We start from the raw sequence: 18,747 nt of genomic DNA, 5'->3' as shown, positions 1-18,747 counted from the left end.
CTGTATAAAGCTTATGAAGGGTAAACTCATAAATTGTTCGCCCTCTATAACATTGATAGAGAGATATGCATGGCTGTTTGCTCCCACAGGTATTAATACATACTCTGAGTCAATTAATAAGTAAAAAGTGATTTTATTAAATACAGAAAGTAGGATTTAAGTGGTTCCAAGTAGTAACAGACAGAATAAAGTAAGTCACCAAGCAAAATAAAATAAAACGCGCAAATCTATGTCTAATCAAACTGAATACAGATAAGATCCTCACCAGTTCTAGAATGCTACCTTTTACAGACTAATCTCCTTTTAGCCTGGGTCCAGCAATCACTCACACCCCTTGCACACTTTCTTTTGTTCCAGTTTCTTTCAAGTATTCTGGGGGGTGGAGAGGACTCTCTCTTTAGCCAGCTCAAGACAAAATGGAGGGGTCTCCCAGGGGTTTAAATAGACTTTCTCTTGTGGGTGGAGATCTCCTCCTTACTCCTATGCAAAGTCCAGCTCCAAGATGGAGTTTAGGAGTCACCTGGGCAAGTCACATGTCCATGTATGACTCACAGTTTTTACAGGTAACATCCGTTGTTTACATGCTACCTTGAACGTCCTCAAGTAGCCTTCTTATGTGGATTGGAGCATTCCAAGATCCATTGTCCTTTAAGTGTTTCTTGATTAGGTACTTAATTTCAACATTCCTTTCTCCAGGAACTGACCAAATGCTCTACCAAGGTTATTTAGAAATCAAGCCAGTACACAGCCAACATTCATAACATTCATAACTTTGAATACAAAAATGATACATGCATACAAATAGGATTAATGCATTCAGTAGATCATAACCTTTACGGAGATATGTTACATGGCATATGTAGCATAAAACACATTCTAAGCATATTTCCATAAAGCCTTATGGGAGGTACCATCACAGTCATATTTACACTCATAGGTATATTTCTATAAAGCATTATGGGGTGCAACATCACAAGGAGATTCAAACTTTTCCAAGAAAAACCCCTTAAATGTACACCTTGCACATTTCAAGCACTGTCTATTCATGACGTAGGTGTTTGTGTGCCTCAAACTTGTGAGCAAAAATGGCAGCATCTATAGCCACATCAGAGTTGGTTGTGTGGCCAAACTCCACACTTCTCAGTGGAGTGTGATCCTCCCCTGAAGTTTTTTCTGTATTCCTTTCTAATAAGAAATATGTAAAGGGTGCAGCTCCTTCTATGTAGCCCCATATTATGATATCCCATTCCATGTGGCCAGCTGCAGAACATGAACATCTGTATTCACCCGATCCTATCACCTTGGTTTCTTTTATAACTAATGATCGCCCAAACTCGATACTGGTGCACTCACAATGTCATCATGCAGTAGGCAATTACATACTCTATACAGGCCTTCCGGTTTACATGGATGACAACTTCTTATTAAGAGAATGACCAGTATCATAACTTAAACTTTTTCTAAAAATCCAGCATAGTGAAGGGACACAAGTGTGGGTCCCCTGATCCTCTGGGATTCAGCTCCCTAATCCCCAAATCCTCTAACTGCCCCATTCCATGCTGGAAGAATTGGTCTGCCTTGTGGGGTCATCTTCTATCTATGCTTGATATTTAGGCCCCATTACCACAATTAATTTCTACCCCATCTCTTCCCCCCCGCCCCTCACTCTCTGTTCTGTGTATGGTTTTGGGGATATGGTAGTGACTAACCAATGCAGTAGTGTAGCTGAGGGTAAACAGAATTTACCCACTTCTTACTGGGGGAATATGGAGTTTAGTTTAGGAGTTTACCCACTTCTTTTTTTACTGCTACACCTCTGAACCAATGCACCAAAGATGCAAGGAAATCCTGTTATAGGAATGTCTGCAATTAGTCTGACTATTCTCTCCATCATGGTAGGTAATAAAATATTCCTGTAACCATAAATATATATCAGCCAAAACTATGGTCAGTGGACAGGTGTATACCACTTTTTGTGTAAATACCAGCGTAGCTAGCCTATAGGTAGGTAATAAAATAAAAATGAATGAGACAGTACTGGTTTTTGGATCTGAAACATAAGAAGTTAAATATTCCTTTATTGCTTCATTATTTTCACAGAGTAGTAATGGTGTTCCTGATTACTTCAGATTAATTTTGTGTGGTGTGTGAGAGCTGCACTGAGATCTGAGATTCTGTGGTCGTACTGTCTGTGTATCACAGCTGCCATTCCAATATGCCTCATGCTTGAGAGAGAAATGACAGGACAGCAGTGTAAGATAACTGAATGAAACATGTATTTTCTTGACCCAAACATTTTATCAGTTTACTCCTCAGGGTTGCATTTTTTACTCTGTTACTGCAATCTGTTATCTTAACAGGCTGAGGACATACCTGAGGGGGAAACAAGTCTCTGTGAATGCTCATTGTGATGTATGTTTCTTTTGGATTGAGATGACTTTTAAATTCTGGAACTCTTTCTAGGTAGTAAGTTCAAACTGGTTAGTTGGAAATAAAAGCAGGAATTTAGGAGTGGACTGGGTAACAGTTGTAATTGTTGTCCACCTGTACTCATTTTGAAATCTTTGCTGTTACTATTTTGTTTTTGTTTTTTTCTTCTTACCCTATTAGTCATTTAGTTTATGGTTGCATGGCTGCTTATTGGGTATATGGAGGCATAACAGTAATCATTAGGATTTTGTACTTTAATTATGATGATTTGGGGGGGATTGCATGAATTTAGAATCATTTAATTTAATTATGATAACCTTTGAGGAAATGGGGGGAAAACAGCATGAATTTAGAAATGCAAAAAACAGAGCAGCATTTAGCTGCAACTGCATATTTATTCCAGTGAAAATCCTACAGTTTCAAGCTACAGTACAGTAATCAAGTCTTAATGAGGTATAATAGTGAAATTTAAATAAGAGTCTCTTATTACATTAAGCAGCATGGTCAATCGGCAAACAAATGTCCCTTTTTTTAACCATAAACAGGAAATGTCAATGCTCTGAATAACATTTTCCATTCAGATGGTAAGGACATTGTTCCCCACATTGATGACAGAATTTGTGTTCAGTAATCTTGCTAGATGGTTTAAATTACCTTCAGAAGCAGTTAAACCCAGACTCCAACAACACAGTTTATAAAATAAATAAACAAAACAACACTGTTATTTCAATTCAAGATTATATTCTTAATTTGAAACTGTCACAGAATACACTCCACATGTACTAAGAAGGAATCATCCAAGTTTAAATGTCTGGAGTTGTGTGGAGCTTCCGCGGTTGGTATGTAGTTTCCCATCCTCCAAGAGAAATTTACCTAATCTAATCATTTGGTTCTTTCTCCTGCAGCCTGGGCCTTTTCCCATTTAAGCGATCTTTGAATTAATTTGTTGTAAGAAGCAATTTACTTCAGTAACAACAAAATGTAATTGATATTTTCCCCACATCCAGGGTATGGCTAATGTAAGAAAATATTTTAGAGGGAACCTTGTTTTAATCTGAAAAAATATCAAGATACATAGTGGTGCTCAGTGTCATATATAAATAGTTGTGAGTGGAACTACAACAGTGACTTTGTTATGCTTAGCACAGTAGACTCCAAAAATCACACGCTTTTTAAAGATGCATATATATTTGGTACAGCATAAATTCTGGAACTCTTTCTGGAGGGCAGAGTTCAAAACTGATTAGTGAGAAATAAGGACTGAATTTAATGTGGACTGCATGACAGTGTCACCAAAACATATGCACATGCTTAACTTTACACACAGTGATTAATCCATTGAACTACTCACAGTGTGTAAAATTAAGCATGTGTTGTAAGACTATGCAGAATTCAGACCTATGTAAAAATTCAGTATTTGAAGCATGTTTTTCAGCATACCACATGGGAGATGGACAGATGCCTTGGCTATTCTGTGAGTTTAATTTCACAGCTTCTGACAAATGCTCTCCACAGGGTGGAGGTGTTTCCAGGGCTACAATGGGGACAAGTGTGTGGTCCCCAAACTCCTTGGATTCCTATGAAAATAGATTTCAGGGGTGAAATCCTGGCCCCATTGAAATCAATGGCAAAACTCCCATTGACTTCAGTAGAGTCAGGATTCCATCCCAGCTCTGCGGGTCCAGCTACATAGGGCTTCTGCTCATTTGACCTGCCCTGGCTTGCACAGTGCTTTACATATGTGTATAAGAAGTGGAGCTGATTAGAAAATGAGGACGGGGTGTTGTTCAGAAAAAATTACACCAAAATGACAAAATAAATTTCATCACATTTTCAGCAGAAAATGTCGACTTTTTGTCGAACCCCCCCTAAAACATTTCAGTTTACAGCGAATATTTTCAGTTTTTAATTTTCTGAAGAAAAATCTAGAACTTTTAAGTGAAGCAGATACTTTCCATCAAAATTATTGTTTAGTTAAAGCCCAATTTTTGGTTGAAAAAAGTTTCAACAAAAATATCTTCAATCAACTCTAATGAGAAAACATGGACCTTACCTTGAGGAGTTTATCATCTAAATTGGACAGGCAGATCAACAGATAATGAAAAAAATATTGTTGATATATGGGAAGGTAAAAGTAAACAAGAAGGTAATACTACATGTCAAAAGCAAGAGGAGAGCAAAACATCTGTATGTCTGTCATTGAAACTGTCTGGTGAAAATTAGCCAGAGCTCATTTTCAAAAAGCATTCATAGGTTTGGTGAACCTGATTAGATAAAATAACTATCCTAAACCATCCTGAACACCAACAGTCAATACACAAAATCTCATGTCACTTTTTCTAATCCATTTTTTCAGACCATAGAATAGTATTCTGGACTGCTGAGCTGATCACTATGGGCAGCTGATGGTATCACATTCAAATGACTGTACCTATCCACTGCATAGCTTTTGTGTAAGGCCATTGCCTTGCTAAGTGGCATTTACCATGGAGAGTATATCCTCCTATAGTGACTTGCTAGCAGTGGAGCACTCACAGGAGGTTCTGGGTACTACATGGTTTAATGAGATGTGGGTGACTTAGACGGCCATGTACTCCATGGAGTAATGGGTCTCTTGTCAGTCTTGATGCTGTGGAGGGACAGTTACTCCAGGGAATGACCTGGATTCATTTTTCTGCATTGAAGCACTGCTGTACACACTTGCACTATGGTGCCTGGTTCATAAGACACAGGACACACCTACACTGTGCAAGTGTGGCAGGGTGCTGGTTGAGAAGCCCTTCATCAGCTCCTGCCACTCTAGCCCCAATCAAGGGGAATAGATTGGGGCTGGGTGAATAGCCCTGTGCCTGCCTGGTAACTGGCCACACCTGCCAGTTGTAATAGCCCAGAGCTATAAAGGCTGGGAGGAAGCCAGAGAAAGAGAGGAAGGTAAAGAGAAAGGTCAGGTATAGAAGGAGGCGGGAGCTACCTAGTCTGTTGCTGGCCAAGTAGCTGTGAAGCCTCTATATAGTTGTGAACTGGTGGTGGGAAACTTTTAGAGAATAAAGAGCATGGGTGTTGCACCAGACTGAAGTGTCCCTGACTCATTGAGGAGGGAGGTGCAGGGGTTGAATACTCAGGGGTGCAGAGTGCACCCTGTTACAGCAAGAAAAGCCCCTTTTTTGCAGCCTGCATTGTGAAGATCACTTGCTTCAGTGCAGGGAGTGTGGAGGTGCTTTTGTATCTGGCTAATGAATGTGGTGTCCCATGCAAGCCTGGTGCTTTAGCAACACTACTACTGCACTACTACATTTTAGGAATTTCTCATCTGTAAACAGGTACAGAATTGGGCCACAAGTGACTACAGAAATATGCAATAATCACAACTCCATTTTATTTGAAGAATTTAAAACATAAAAATTAAATGGAAACCAGCTTTTGAATCTGAACAAATGAATAGACTAGCTTTAGTTTTTGTTGATGTTGTTTTCATTTTAGTGGAAAAACAACACTGGAACAAAAACAAAAACTGATTGGCATTTCTTTACACAACAAAGAAATCCAAAAATTGTTTTGCTAAATTTGGTTGACCAGATTTGCTAGTGAGATATTTCTGAGGTGGAGGATGGGATACAGTTTGCTGGCTTGGATCATTTGGAGAAACAGCCATTAATAACAAGCTACAGCTGTAACTTCAAGGAAGCAAAGCAAACAAAAAGAGACAGAAAATAGTTATAAACAAAAGTAAGCTTTCTGATGAGATTTCTTCCTAGCAGGAGTCCTGACATCTTGGCACATTAGATTAGATTAATTTGAAATTTCATCCTGTTTAATGTTAATCCCATCAGTACCTTGAAGCTGGTTTGCAACAGAGTTGAGTGCAAAACCCCTGTTAATAATGCTATGTTAAAAAAAAAAAAAGATCAGTATATATAAAGAAAAACAGTATGGTTGTGTTTGTGTAATAGGTGAATGAATAATATGCAAAAGAGAACAAGAATTTAGCTGAATAATTATTGGGCACTGATGAGTGGAAAATCAAAGGCCAGATTCTGGTCTCAGTTATTCCTTTGTAAACATGGAGTAACTCTATTGACTTTAATTAAGTTACTGTGGATTTACACAGGTCTGATTGAGGTCAGAATCTGGCCCAAAATTCTAGTTTGATATTACACTGACAGTTCTTTGGAGTTAGACTTGTGGCCATTGCTAAGAGGATACATTATGATGAAAGATGGTATAAAGGGGTGTAATGGCTCCCAAATTAAAGAAGTTTGCTACTAGAGGAGGTTTCTAAGGGGTTTGAAGTGAATTATTAAATCCTGTAACAAAGATGGACTTTCACAAAGTTCAGATGTGTGGCTATGTGAACAATTTAAAAAACTTAATTTACCCAATCAAGACAGGTTATGCAGGTCAAACATCATAATCCAACTATTTAGAGTCAAAAAAGGCATATTCTTGCTTTGCCCTGGGCATTCACTTGAAAAACTGTAATCTTCAAGCCTTGATCATCCCACAAAGAAGCTCCCAAGGAAGAGAAAAGCCCTTCTCTCTCCTCTCCCCTCCCCCCCCCCCCCCCCGTATAAACAAAATTTGCTACAAACAGTTATCAGGAGGTTTTTGTGAAATGTTGAAAATGTGAGATTCGGAAAAGATACCTTGTGGCATGTAAAGAGATCACCACTAAAACATCTTTTTGAAGCTTAATGTAAATATACTGATATGTAGTATATATTTTTCTGAAGATGTATTGATTTACAGTAGTAGCTGGCATAAATTCATTCCAGAGCCTTAAACTCTCCATGGTTTATTGTAGAAAAAAACAAAACAATTGAAAAACCATTGCAATATCAAATAATATTTGTAATGGATGGTAAAAAGAAGCACTTAATTGTGTATATATACTTACTATTTTGTATAAAGTTAACGATTTTTTGAAAATCTCCTTCTTTCATTTGTGTGTATGTATGTGTGTGTGGGGGGGGTGTTACATATCCCTCCAATGAAAGGAATTCCTTCCATGTAAGGTAGTGGGGTATAAAACATGTACATGGGTATTTGTGTGGTCATTCAGAAAAATCTTGTGCCCAAACTTTCATGTTATAGAGGGAGTACTGTAGAAAGGAAGTGAGCAAGAACTAGTGGCAGCAATAAGGAAGTGGCAGTTGATTATATATATATTTAAAATTCTTGTAAAAGTAGGCGCAATTAGGGACTTTTTAAATACTTTTTACACTCCTAAGGGTTTTAGGCATTTTGATTTGGGGTAGATGTGGGGCTCTCATTCCCCAGTCCATTGGTGGTAGGGTATGTGAAGCAGAAAATTCCTCTGCCTTGGGGGAGAGAACTGACTGACATGCTCTGATAGTACAATATCTCCTGTGGGCTTATTCATGACACAGTTTACAGATCAACTCTGACAGCTGATTCTCACTTGCATTTCAGCAACTGCTTAAATACCACACATAAACAACTAAAGAATTAGGCAAAGTGGGGATGGTAACATTGTAGGTAACTATAAATGAATTCCCCCTCCATCTTGTCTTTCTCTTTCAATAATAGTGACTAATGGATGACCAAATCTTGCTACAAGAATTGGGTAAGAATCAGCAAGGAAAGGTGAAGGAACCAAATAGCCAAGTCAAGAGTTGTGCCTAAAATGTTACAAATAAATGCCCGGAGTCTCATTTATGCTACAGTCCCTTCATGTGGCTCTGGCAGTACATATGTACCAGGAAGTGGGGCATAAATGCAATTTTAAGGCTCATTTACACTGTGAGAGCAGTGTAAAGGGACTTTTGTGTAAATGAAAATCAGATCTAAAATGAATTAGTGACATAGGTCTGCAAAGATTGTTTAGTCAACACAGAATATGTCTGACTTTTCATAAGTTTTCCCAGGACTTTACTCCCCTACCCGACTTTACTATGACAAATTAAAACCTTTTTTTCCTAAATTATTCCAAAGTTTGGCTTTCTCCTTTCTCCTATTCACCATAATGAATTAGTAGTTTTCAACACTCATGAGCATAACACTTTTGCTGGAATAATTGGTTTGTTTCTGTGACTGGTGTTTTGTAAAGGTAGAACTGAACCTAAGTAGCTTAGTTTCAGGTTCTTTGGCTTTTGGATTAAAAGGCATAGAACCAAATTTTAACTTTGCACTTTAAAAAGTTCAAATAATTGGGAAATCAGAATTTATAAATTAATTGGTCCAAAGATTCAAGTTTGGGTGCCTAAAATTAGGCATTATAGAAAAAGCATATAATAAGAAAAGCATATAATTATCATTGCACTGACACTTTTAACAATGTACAGTATATTCATAATTCTGTCTGAAGAGTATAAAACCTCTCACAAAATGCATTGCAGAGACACAACTGAAGGATTTTAAAATAGTTTTTAAAAGACTTTAAAAAAAGCTCAAAGAAAGCTGAACCAAAATATTTATTTGAAATAATGTTATTGTTTAGATAACAAGATGTCAATGACAGGATGTAGATTTCTAACTTTAGTGATTTCCTATTGCTTTGAAGGGAAATAGTTTTTGAAGTAGTGAGTGTAAGCACAGCTGGTGCTGGGATCCTGCAGCAGCAGGCGGACGTATCACATGTTTGGACAAGTACCCTTATTTCCATGGCATATACAGAGAAAACATTTCCCATAACCTTTTCACTGAATCCATTCATAATTTACATAGAGATTCTGAATGCTGGGGGCATCTACTCCTATGTAACTTCTGAGCCACGGCGGTGTGGGCGGTTTTTGGTTTTTGCACTTCTTGACAGATATGCAGGTACTCTGCATGGAGCTGAGTCAGGGAAACATCAGGTTGAGGTGGAATTCTCATAATGGAATCAGCATTAGTCCTGGAAAGATAATGGTGGAAATCTCATCACTGTGGGAAAACTGCTTGCATTACTGTAGCTCCTTTTCCAATAAATACATTTTGTATTTGTACAGTGGTTTGGGGAAGTGGCAAAGTGGAGGAAAATGGGGAAAATAATGCAGAAGATGCTTCCACCAGGAAGACTTTAAGACTTGCCATCAATAGTAAACTCTGATACACTACCTGAAGATCTGGTGTAAATCAGTATAGTGCCATTGACTTCAATAGAACTATGCTAATTTACATCAACTGGGGACTTGGCTTTGGTGTGTGCAGACTCTGTGTGGCATGGTTTGTATGCATTCATTTCGATAGTTTGAAAAAGGTCCAGTGACATAAATTTCTGGAGACTGGTAATGTGCTCCCAATATTTTAACAAGAGGCTCTGACAAAAAGTGTTCTCACCAGTTATGAGCCAGCTGTAACAGGGAAGGTGAAAATGCAGGACTTGGGAATGTGTTCACTTGTTTTCCCATTTAAAGAAAAAAAGTATTCTCATAACATTAAAAGGAGACAACACTACTAGGCAAAGAAACATATTAAGCGCTACATGCCAGAAGTGATTATATTTTTGCCCCTGAAATATATGCAGTATATTGATAGCATAGCACAGGGCTTCTCTTGTGTAATTTGAAGAAGGCTTGAATGGAGTGGAGTGCAGACCTTGAAAGGGTAGTGAGGGGGAGGTTCTCTCCCTTTGAATATTTTTGGATAGCCTGACTTTTAGTGGAATCTGGTCTATTCAAAAAGCAAAAAAAATTGCTCTTCAGAAACATTCATGTTTGCCCCAAGGATGTCATCTCTGACAGGGATGATTTAATAGCACCCAGATAGAGGAAGAACTCCATTAGACAGCAGTGAAATCACTCCAGCCTTCTCTTAAGTTCAGTGGCAGAATTTTAACCAGGGGCTCCCAGGCACTCCTGAGAACCCTCCAGCACATCACTACAGCAAACATACTACAGCATCTATTCTGTGATGGGTGACTTCATGTAAAACATTCTGGGTAATATAGTTTGTAAAATTAATTCTGTTTCCTTACAAATGCCATGGTAACCAGAAAGTGTTTGTTTACACACTGAAAGAGGTTGGGTTTATTTCATGGTAATCAGCTTTCAGACTCTCACTCTAGAAGTGTGCAAATTATGGAAGATTCTGTATCAAAACTGACCAATCATGGGTCTAGTGTCCCATGGATACTGTTGAGTGATCATGTTCTTTATCCTACCAGCAGTGCCTCTTGGAGTTGCACAGCACTGAAGTAGCTCTTCAAACACTATAACCAGGCTATATTTTATGACAAAGCCTTCTGCATTAAAATAAGAACCCTCTATATTTTTGGGTGCAGTCTACATATCTATATTAGTTGTTTTCTGTGACTTAAAATGATTCTATCCAAGATGTCAGCTTTTTTGTGTGTGTGTGTTAACAGGTCGAACCATTGATACAGAAGGGCCATGGGAATCTGGTGCACCATATCCTACTTTATCAGTGTAGCAGCAGTTTGAATGACAGTGTGTTGGACTACGGCCATGAATGCTACCACCCCAACATGCCAGATGCTTTTCTCACATGTGAGACAGTCATTTTTGCTTGGGCCATTGGAGGAGAGGTAGGATGAATGGCTACCTGGGATGATTTATCAATAAAGCTTTAAAGGAATGTGCGTCACAGTGAAGGTTTTTCCATACTGCCAATTAGTAAATTGGATTTCATGCTACAGAATTTTGGTCACTAGGACTTTTACCATATTTGAAAACTGTTTGAGATTGTGTTCTGCCATTACACACCTGCACAGTGGTGTAATAGGGAGTGAGAACTTGTGCTCTCCCCTTACATGCAGTGCAGCCTTGGGACTCAAGGATGTGCAGGGGCTTTGCCTTGAATGCCACCTCCAGGAAGCAACTGGTAGAGAGTGGGGATTAGGTGGAGTCATGGCTCTCTCTTGGGAGCAGCTGTTGGGAGAGTGGGGATGGGGAGCAGGCGGAAACATGGCTCTGTCATTGTCATAAAATGATTGTTGTAAACAACACCCCCCCACAACAAAACATGAGTCCTTGGGTTCTTATTTTGATAGCCAAGATGTAAATATAGTTTTTCAGGAAGAAGTTACATATTATCTTAGCTGGTCACTTAGGCCTAAAACTACAAAGGTACTTAGGATCCTCCCCACCTAGAGTGCTGGCTTTTGTGGAGCCCATTCTTACTCACCTATCTCTCTCCATGCATTGGATAGGGCGTATAAGCACCTAACTCAGGCTTTGTGGATTGCAGTGCATTCCAGTGATTTTCTAGGCACCCTAAAAGTTAGGTGTTGCAACGCTCAGTGTCAGAAGGCCTAAGTCCCTGTGTGGATCCAGGCCTTAAGCTCTTTTCTTTAAATCATATATAGCCACAATAGCTAAGTGTCTCACCATACAATGTTAAATTTTATTGACCTTTTCTGTATAAAACGTGATAGGGATATTAAGTGCCAAGTTAAAAGTAGTGGAAAATAATGTAGAAAGTGCCGACACTTGTGGAAAAAATGACTTGGGAACATTGGCTTTGCCATATCAGACTGCCCCATCTAATCTGGAATCCTGTCTCCAGCAATGGCCAGCACCTGGTGCTTCAGAAGAAGATGGAAAAAAACAAACAGCCCATAGTTAGTGATGAAAACTAGGTAAGGACAGGAGGGTTCTCTCCAAATAAAGACAGAGATTGATTTCACACTGGCACAGATCCTTGTGTGCATTGCTGTTACTTTGCACCACGTGGCAGGTGTAATTTGGCAGTAATTCTGGTATAGCCAGACCAGGGAGTATCACCCCCACGGAGAGGGTGATCCTGCACTAGTGTAGAGCCAAGAGAGGGGTTTATATGCCACACACCTTTCCTGCTGCAAGCATACTGGTCATGTTTAGTCTTGAGAAAAAAGAGGGAAGGGACACCTGTACCATTTTTCAGATATGTTAAGGGCTGTTCTAAAGAGGATAGTGATCAGTTCTCCATGTCCACTGAAGGTAGGACAAGAAGTAATTGGCTTAATCTGCAGCAAGGGAGATTTAGGTTAGATATTAGGAAAAACTTTCTTACTATAAGGTTAGTTAAATACTGGCATAGGCTTCCAAAGGAGGTTATGGAATCCCCATCATTGGAGGTTTTTGGACAAACACCTGTCAGGAATAGTCTAGGTTTACCTGGTTCTGCCTCAGAGCAGGGGGCTGGACTTGGTGACCTATAATACCTGTGGAAATTGGCTGTGACTTTTCAGCTTGGAAAAGAGATGACTAAGGGGGGATATGATAGAGGTCTATAAAATCTTGACAGGTGTGGAGAAAGTGAATAAGGAAACGTAATTTACTCCTTTACCTAACCCAAAAACTAGCATTCACCCAATGAAATTAATAGGCAGCAGGTTTAAAACAAACATAAGGAAGTACTTCTTCACACAATGCACAACCTATGGAACTGATGTTGTGAAGGCCAAAACTATAACAGGGTTCAGAAAAAGAACTAGATAAGTTCATGGAGGATACGTTCATCAATGGCTATTAGCCAGGATGTGTAGAGATGCAACATCATACTCTGAGTGTCCCTAGCCTCTGTTGGCCAGAAGCTGGGAGTGAACGACGGGGGATGGATTACTTGAGGATTGCCTGTTCTGTTCATTATCTCTGGGGCACCTGGAATTGGCCACTATCGGAAGACAGGATACTGGGCTAGATGGACCATTAGTCTGACCCAGTATGGCCGTTCATTTGTTCTTATGACTATGGAAAAGAGGACACAATCCTGATGGCATGCCAATCCTAGGCTATGTTTTCAGCCCCTTGCAAATGTTAAAGTTAGGGCAGTCTTAATGGTACTGTCACACTGTGCAGCTGGAACTTCCAAGCACAGTCAAGCACCAGAATCAGGGTAGTCCAATGGACAACTTTAGGCTACTTTTGCACATCACTCCTGAGGTGCTTTGTGCATTTTGGCCATAACTCTACACTCTGGTCTCATATTTGTAACTTTCCTCTACCTTGGTTCAAGTGACGTAAGAAGCCCATATAAATAAAATCTGGTTTAACAAAGCAACAGAGGGTCCTGTGGCACCTTGAAGACTAACAGAAGTATTGGGAGCATAAGCTTTCGTGGGTAAGAACCTCACTTCTTCACATCTTGCATCTGAAGAAGTGAGGTTCTTACCCACGAAAGCTTATGCTCCCAATACTTCTGTTAGTCTTAAAGGTGCCACAGGACCCTCTGTTGCTTTTTACAGATTCAGACTAACACGGCTACCCCTCTGGTTTAACGAAGTTTATCACAGTCTTTGCAAGGATAATCCTGTTGTTAATGCACTAGAGTAGGAAAGGGAAGATCTGGGTTCTATTCTAGCTTTGCCACTGAACCCCTTAGTGCCTCAATTTCCTCATATGCAACATAAGGATGATAATATTTATTGCTTCCCATAGAAGTGTTGTGAGATTTAATTCATTAATGTAAACCACTAGAATGCTGGGATCCTAGAATACAAAGTGAAAAAATACTATTTGTATCTGGGAAACAGTGTAACTTGGTTTCCGAAAGGTCTGAAGTTTGATAAATGACCTCTTTTAGTAGATGTAGGATCACTTTTGAGGCTCAAATAATTTTACTGAGAATGCAACAGTTTGTCTAAGAACAGTCTAAACTCATATAACCAGCATATTATCTGGAAATTGTTGCTTTTAAAAATTAGTAACATTTTTACTTTAGATTCAAATGTTCATAAAAAAAAGTATTTTCCAACTAACCCACTTGATGATGCAATACTGACACTTTTTTTATTTAATTTCCTTTTGCAGCTCAGTCACCAAATGTAGGATGAATATTCTGTTAGCGAGCAGCAGAGCTGAATATTTTATATAGGTTTAGTGGTTTGGTTTATGCATTCATTATTATTTAATGGGATATATCATTCCATGATGCCATGTCCAGTAAGTTTTAAATAGAATTGTTGTTTGTCCATAGTTCACATAATTCTTATTTACATTGTTATATCACTGTTTTAAAATCAGTAGGTATATTGATCAAAACAAAACTGACATGTGGTCAGAACAGGAACCCTATTAACCAGATGTGCATGTTTCAAATTACAGGCCTTTACATATCCTCCTCATGTTGGTTTATCCATTGGCACATCAACAGACCCTCAGTATGTGCTTATGGAAGTCCATTATGACAATCCATCATATCTAGAAGGTATGTTCATTCATCCTAACCATAATATTCAGGATTTCAGAATGTACTGCATGCTGATGTATCTCATCCTTTCACCAGAACAGGTGAACCAAATTAACAGCAAAATAGAAGTCCATTTTCCTCTGATATTGTCCCTATTCATTATCAGAGCCAATCCTTCATTCCTTGCACACCAGAAGACTCGATTGAAATTAATGGAAGTTTTGGATGCACAAAGAATTCTGGATCAGGCCCATCATGAGCAATGAATAACTGTTTTATCACTAAATACTTCATATTGTGTCTGTTTGTATCCTGTTCCTTACACTGATAAGTTTTAGCCTTGCTGAAAGATGACTAGCATTAATTAGCTTACATCAAGTGACCTTGAAGCATACATAATGTAAAAACAAACAAAAATTCAGTAAAAAGAACAAGGAGTACTTGTGGCACCTTAGAGACTAACACATTTATTTGAGCATAAGCTTAATACGGCTACCACTCTGAAAAAAATTCAGTAGAGGAATCAGGGAACAAGATTAAACTAAGAATAAGTAAGCTACCACAATTGAGGGCAGTTTCTGAAAACTGATTACTCAGGATGCTAGACAAATCACAGATTAAAGGATGCATATCTTGAAAGATTTACTCTCCTTTTGTAATATTATTTTTTGTATTTTTATCAAAAAGTTGAAGAAAGTTACTTAAGTTAAATAGAAGCAAAAGGAATTTTTGCTGTGAAACCAGAGACATCCCAGAATAATCTAAGACATTTCAAAGCTGACTTCTGAAAAGATTAGTAATTCATTTTGGATCTTAAACAAATATGTGCTGAGTTACCTGAGAATTTACTGTTATCTGGCAAAATGCTAGCTGGGTAAAATGTACCACAGGCCCTTTTAATTCTCACTTAAGATGAATCTATCATCATTAGTAAACTCATGTCCATATTAAATCCTCTGTTCATAGCTTAAGAGACCCTATCTCTCTCCTATTTTTATATTAGTACAATCAAGTCCACCTAAAATACATTTATTTAATTGAGCACTTTCTCCAGTCTGCAAACCTCTGTAAGTTTCTCAGATATTGTCAAAACCAGTTTGCACTAAATACAAGAGTCCCCATTAATATCACTGACATTTAATGATTTTCCATGAAATATCAGCTGAAAATCAGAGATTTCAGGCTCCAAGGAGAGCACTTAATGTTAATTATCCTCACAGAACCATTATTTTGTTTTAATTAACCACACTGTATAATTTTATGGTTTTATTCTAAATGACTTGTAAAAAAAAAAAAAAAAAGAAGGACATGGGCAGACTGGAATGATGATTTAACTTTGGAAGCCATGGGAAGGATTTTGCCTCCTGCTCTGGCCCCCATATGTTGCCATAAACAGCCAGCAAGGGACAAGGGAAAATGTGCCCAGTGGAGGCACAGTATGGATACCACCAAAGGTGGCCCTATGCTGCCACCCCCCACTCCCCATCACTACTGCATGCCCTGCTGCAGGAGGCATGCAAAGAGCAAAGGGGTGAGGGCCTATAGTGCACAATGCTATGGGAAGGATGCTGTCAATTATTAGAACAACTCCTGGCTACTGGACCAGACTAGAATCTTGAGGGCACAGAGTTGTCATAAAGTCACATCTGTCCTCCCTCTTTCTATACTATATCTTTCGTGCGGTTCCTGCTGGCATTGCAGAACAGAATCTTAGCCAATGCCTCCACTGAGTGATTGAGGGTAACATTTTCAAAAATGATTTAGGAGCCTAAGAATAATTGACTTACTTACGCTCCTAAGTGCCTAAACCACTTTTAAAAATGGGACTCCTAAGTAGGGTTGCCAACTTTGGTTGGATGAATTCCTGGAGCTTTCATCACATGACATTATCTTTAATTAAAGATTAATCTTTTGTCCTGGAGTCTCCAGGAATTATCCTGGAGGGTTGGCAAATCTACTAAGTCACTTAGGCAATTGTGAAAATGTTACCCTTAATTTTTGTGTTGAGGAAGGTTTTGTTTGAAAATCTCATTGGAAACTGTCAGATATTGCCTGAAAAAGGTTTGTCATTTTGACATTGACAATAAAGAGGCTTGACTGTACAAAATACCGTATTCTGGAGCAATGAGGTCATAGAGGTTAAAGCTAGAAGGGATCACCAGATCATCTATTCTGATCTCCTGCTACCACAAGCCATCAGCCACCACCTAGCACCTCCACACTAAACTAAACAACCAAAATTAGACCGAAGTATTACAGTCCACACAACACTAAGTTATTATTTGCCACAGGCAGAGAATACGAGGGAACAAGGTACATCAATGCCTGAGGCCCCTGCAGTGGCAGGGAAATGATTAACTGAGATATACCCAGATAATCCTGCCAAGTGACTTGCACTTCATGCTGCAAAGGAAGGCAACCTGCCCCTCCCCCCCCCCCCCCCCCCCCAGGTCACTGCCAATTTGACTTGGGGAGAAAATTCCTTCCCGTCCCCACATATGGCAATTAGTTAGACCCTGAGCATGGGATCAAGAACCAACCAGCTAAGCCCCTGAGAGAGAGAATGCTGAGACCCACCTCAGAGCATTGGGCCACCCTATCCAGTGTCCCATTTCCAGCCGTAGCCATCTCTGATGCTTCAGAAGAAGACCAAAAAACCCCACCCAAACTCAGAATACATTGGTGCTCCAAAGAGATGAGATCCTACAAGGAGCTCAGAAAAAAAAGTCAATTTAGAGTCCCAAGTACTACAAGTATTAAAAATCAATATGTTGCTGGCTCCCTTGTCACCTCTGAAGAGGTTGTAAGTCATGCACTGTACTGTAGATCAACAATAGTAACTGGTCATGTATAGCATAGACATGGAAAAATCAGGACATATCTTACATTCAGTTTGCCAACTCAAACTTGTAAAAACTGGTGCCCAAGATGATAATCCAGGTCCCCAAATAATTACACAGTTTAGATCTTGCATACTTTGAATGGGCACTTTAGAAAAACTATTGGTAGATAGGGAAAGATCTGTCTTAACATATCCAGCTAATAATATTGTATTGATGTAATATATGGTTGCAGGCATCATGTTTGTTTGTTTCTTAGAAGAACTGTACAAGTCACTGGAAAGTTTCTTGCCTTCTTTGACATTCTTGTTAATTTACTTGCATTTTTAATTTTCCAAGGCAAATATTTTAAAAGGGGGGAGAAATCAAAGAAGGAAGTGACAGAAATGATCATAAAAAATTAACACATAAGGAAGGCATATTCTTTTCTATGATATCCTGTCTAATAAGAATACTTAATACAAAGATAAATAATCAGAGGCACTAAATTGACTTTTGACTGGAATGAATTGTGATGAGGTAAATAAATACATAAACGTGACTATACATTTTGATGTATGAAATGGTCTTGGACAAATATCAGTTTGACTCCTATAAATTGTCAGTCTTTATACATAAGGCTTAGCTTCCTTCAGTGACTTCATATTAATGTAGACATGTGTCAGGCTAGAAAAACAACATGTCCCTAGCACTTCCACAGGAAGCTCAACACCCATAGTACATTGACCACCACAAAACAATGGTGTGCACAGAGTATAGCAAAAATCTAGAGATGTCCCTGATTGTAGCACCAAAATATCCTTATCTAGTTCTCCCTCCTCTCTCTGGGATTTATACAGTGAATAATCATGTTCATCATTAAAGGCTCCTGGAGCTGACAGGGAACAAAGAAGTTGCAAAAGAGGCTTGCTTTGTCTCCAGTGACATGCTGCAATCAGGAGCGCCGCCAGCTTTTCTGCCACCCTAGGTGGCAGAAGGTCCTGCCCCGAAATGCCGCCCCCCACAGAGGTGGCGGAAGGTCCCGCTGCCGAAATACCGCCGCGGTCGCCGCCCCCCAAATTGTAGCACCCTAGGCGACTGCCTAGGTCGCCTAATGGGTTGCGCCAGCCCTGGCTGCAATCTAAAAGGCTTCTTTACAGTCAAGCCAACAGAGAGGAAATATACCACAGGTGTTACGAAGGGATAAAGAAACTTACAACTGGATGAAAATAGATGTCTATTACCTAAAAACCCCCAAAATGCGTTGAGCTGCTTTTCAAATATTTTATTTTAAAATCACACATTCTGCCTTTTGAGATTTTATTATTCACTTTCAAAGATTGCCCATAATCTGCTTTTGTACCCTTCAATTTCCATGTAAATGACTAAGAGGAGTATGACAAACATTTTTCATACAGGTTAATGTGAT

At 39.1% G+C, this 18,747-nt stretch overlaps 1 protein-coding gene across 1 annotated transcript in view; it reads left to right on the top strand.

Moving 5' to 3' along the window:
* The window catches only part of MOXD1 (monooxygenase DBH like 1), a 96,585-nt gene that overhangs the window by 41,219 nt on the left and 36,619 nt on the right, over positions 1-18,747 (top strand). Inside the window, exons 5-6 of the mRNA XM_065401999.1 lie at positions 10,736-10,915; positions 14,415-14,517. Of these exons, the coding sequence (XP_065258071.1) occupies positions 10,736-10,915; positions 14,415-14,517 (283 nt within the window). The remainder of the gene's footprint in view (positions 1-10,735; positions 10,916-14,414; positions 14,518-18,747) is intronic.

This window comes from Emys orbicularis, chromosome 3 (genome assembly GCF_028017835.1).
Source record: "Emys orbicularis isolate rEmyOrb1 chromosome 3, rEmyOrb1.hap1, whole genome shotgun sequence".
NCBI lineage: Eukaryota > Metazoa > Chordata > Testudines > Emydidae > Emys > Emys orbicularis.
The sequence above is the reverse complement of the archived record's forward strand: the minus strand, read 5'-3'. Positions and strand labels throughout refer to the sequence as shown.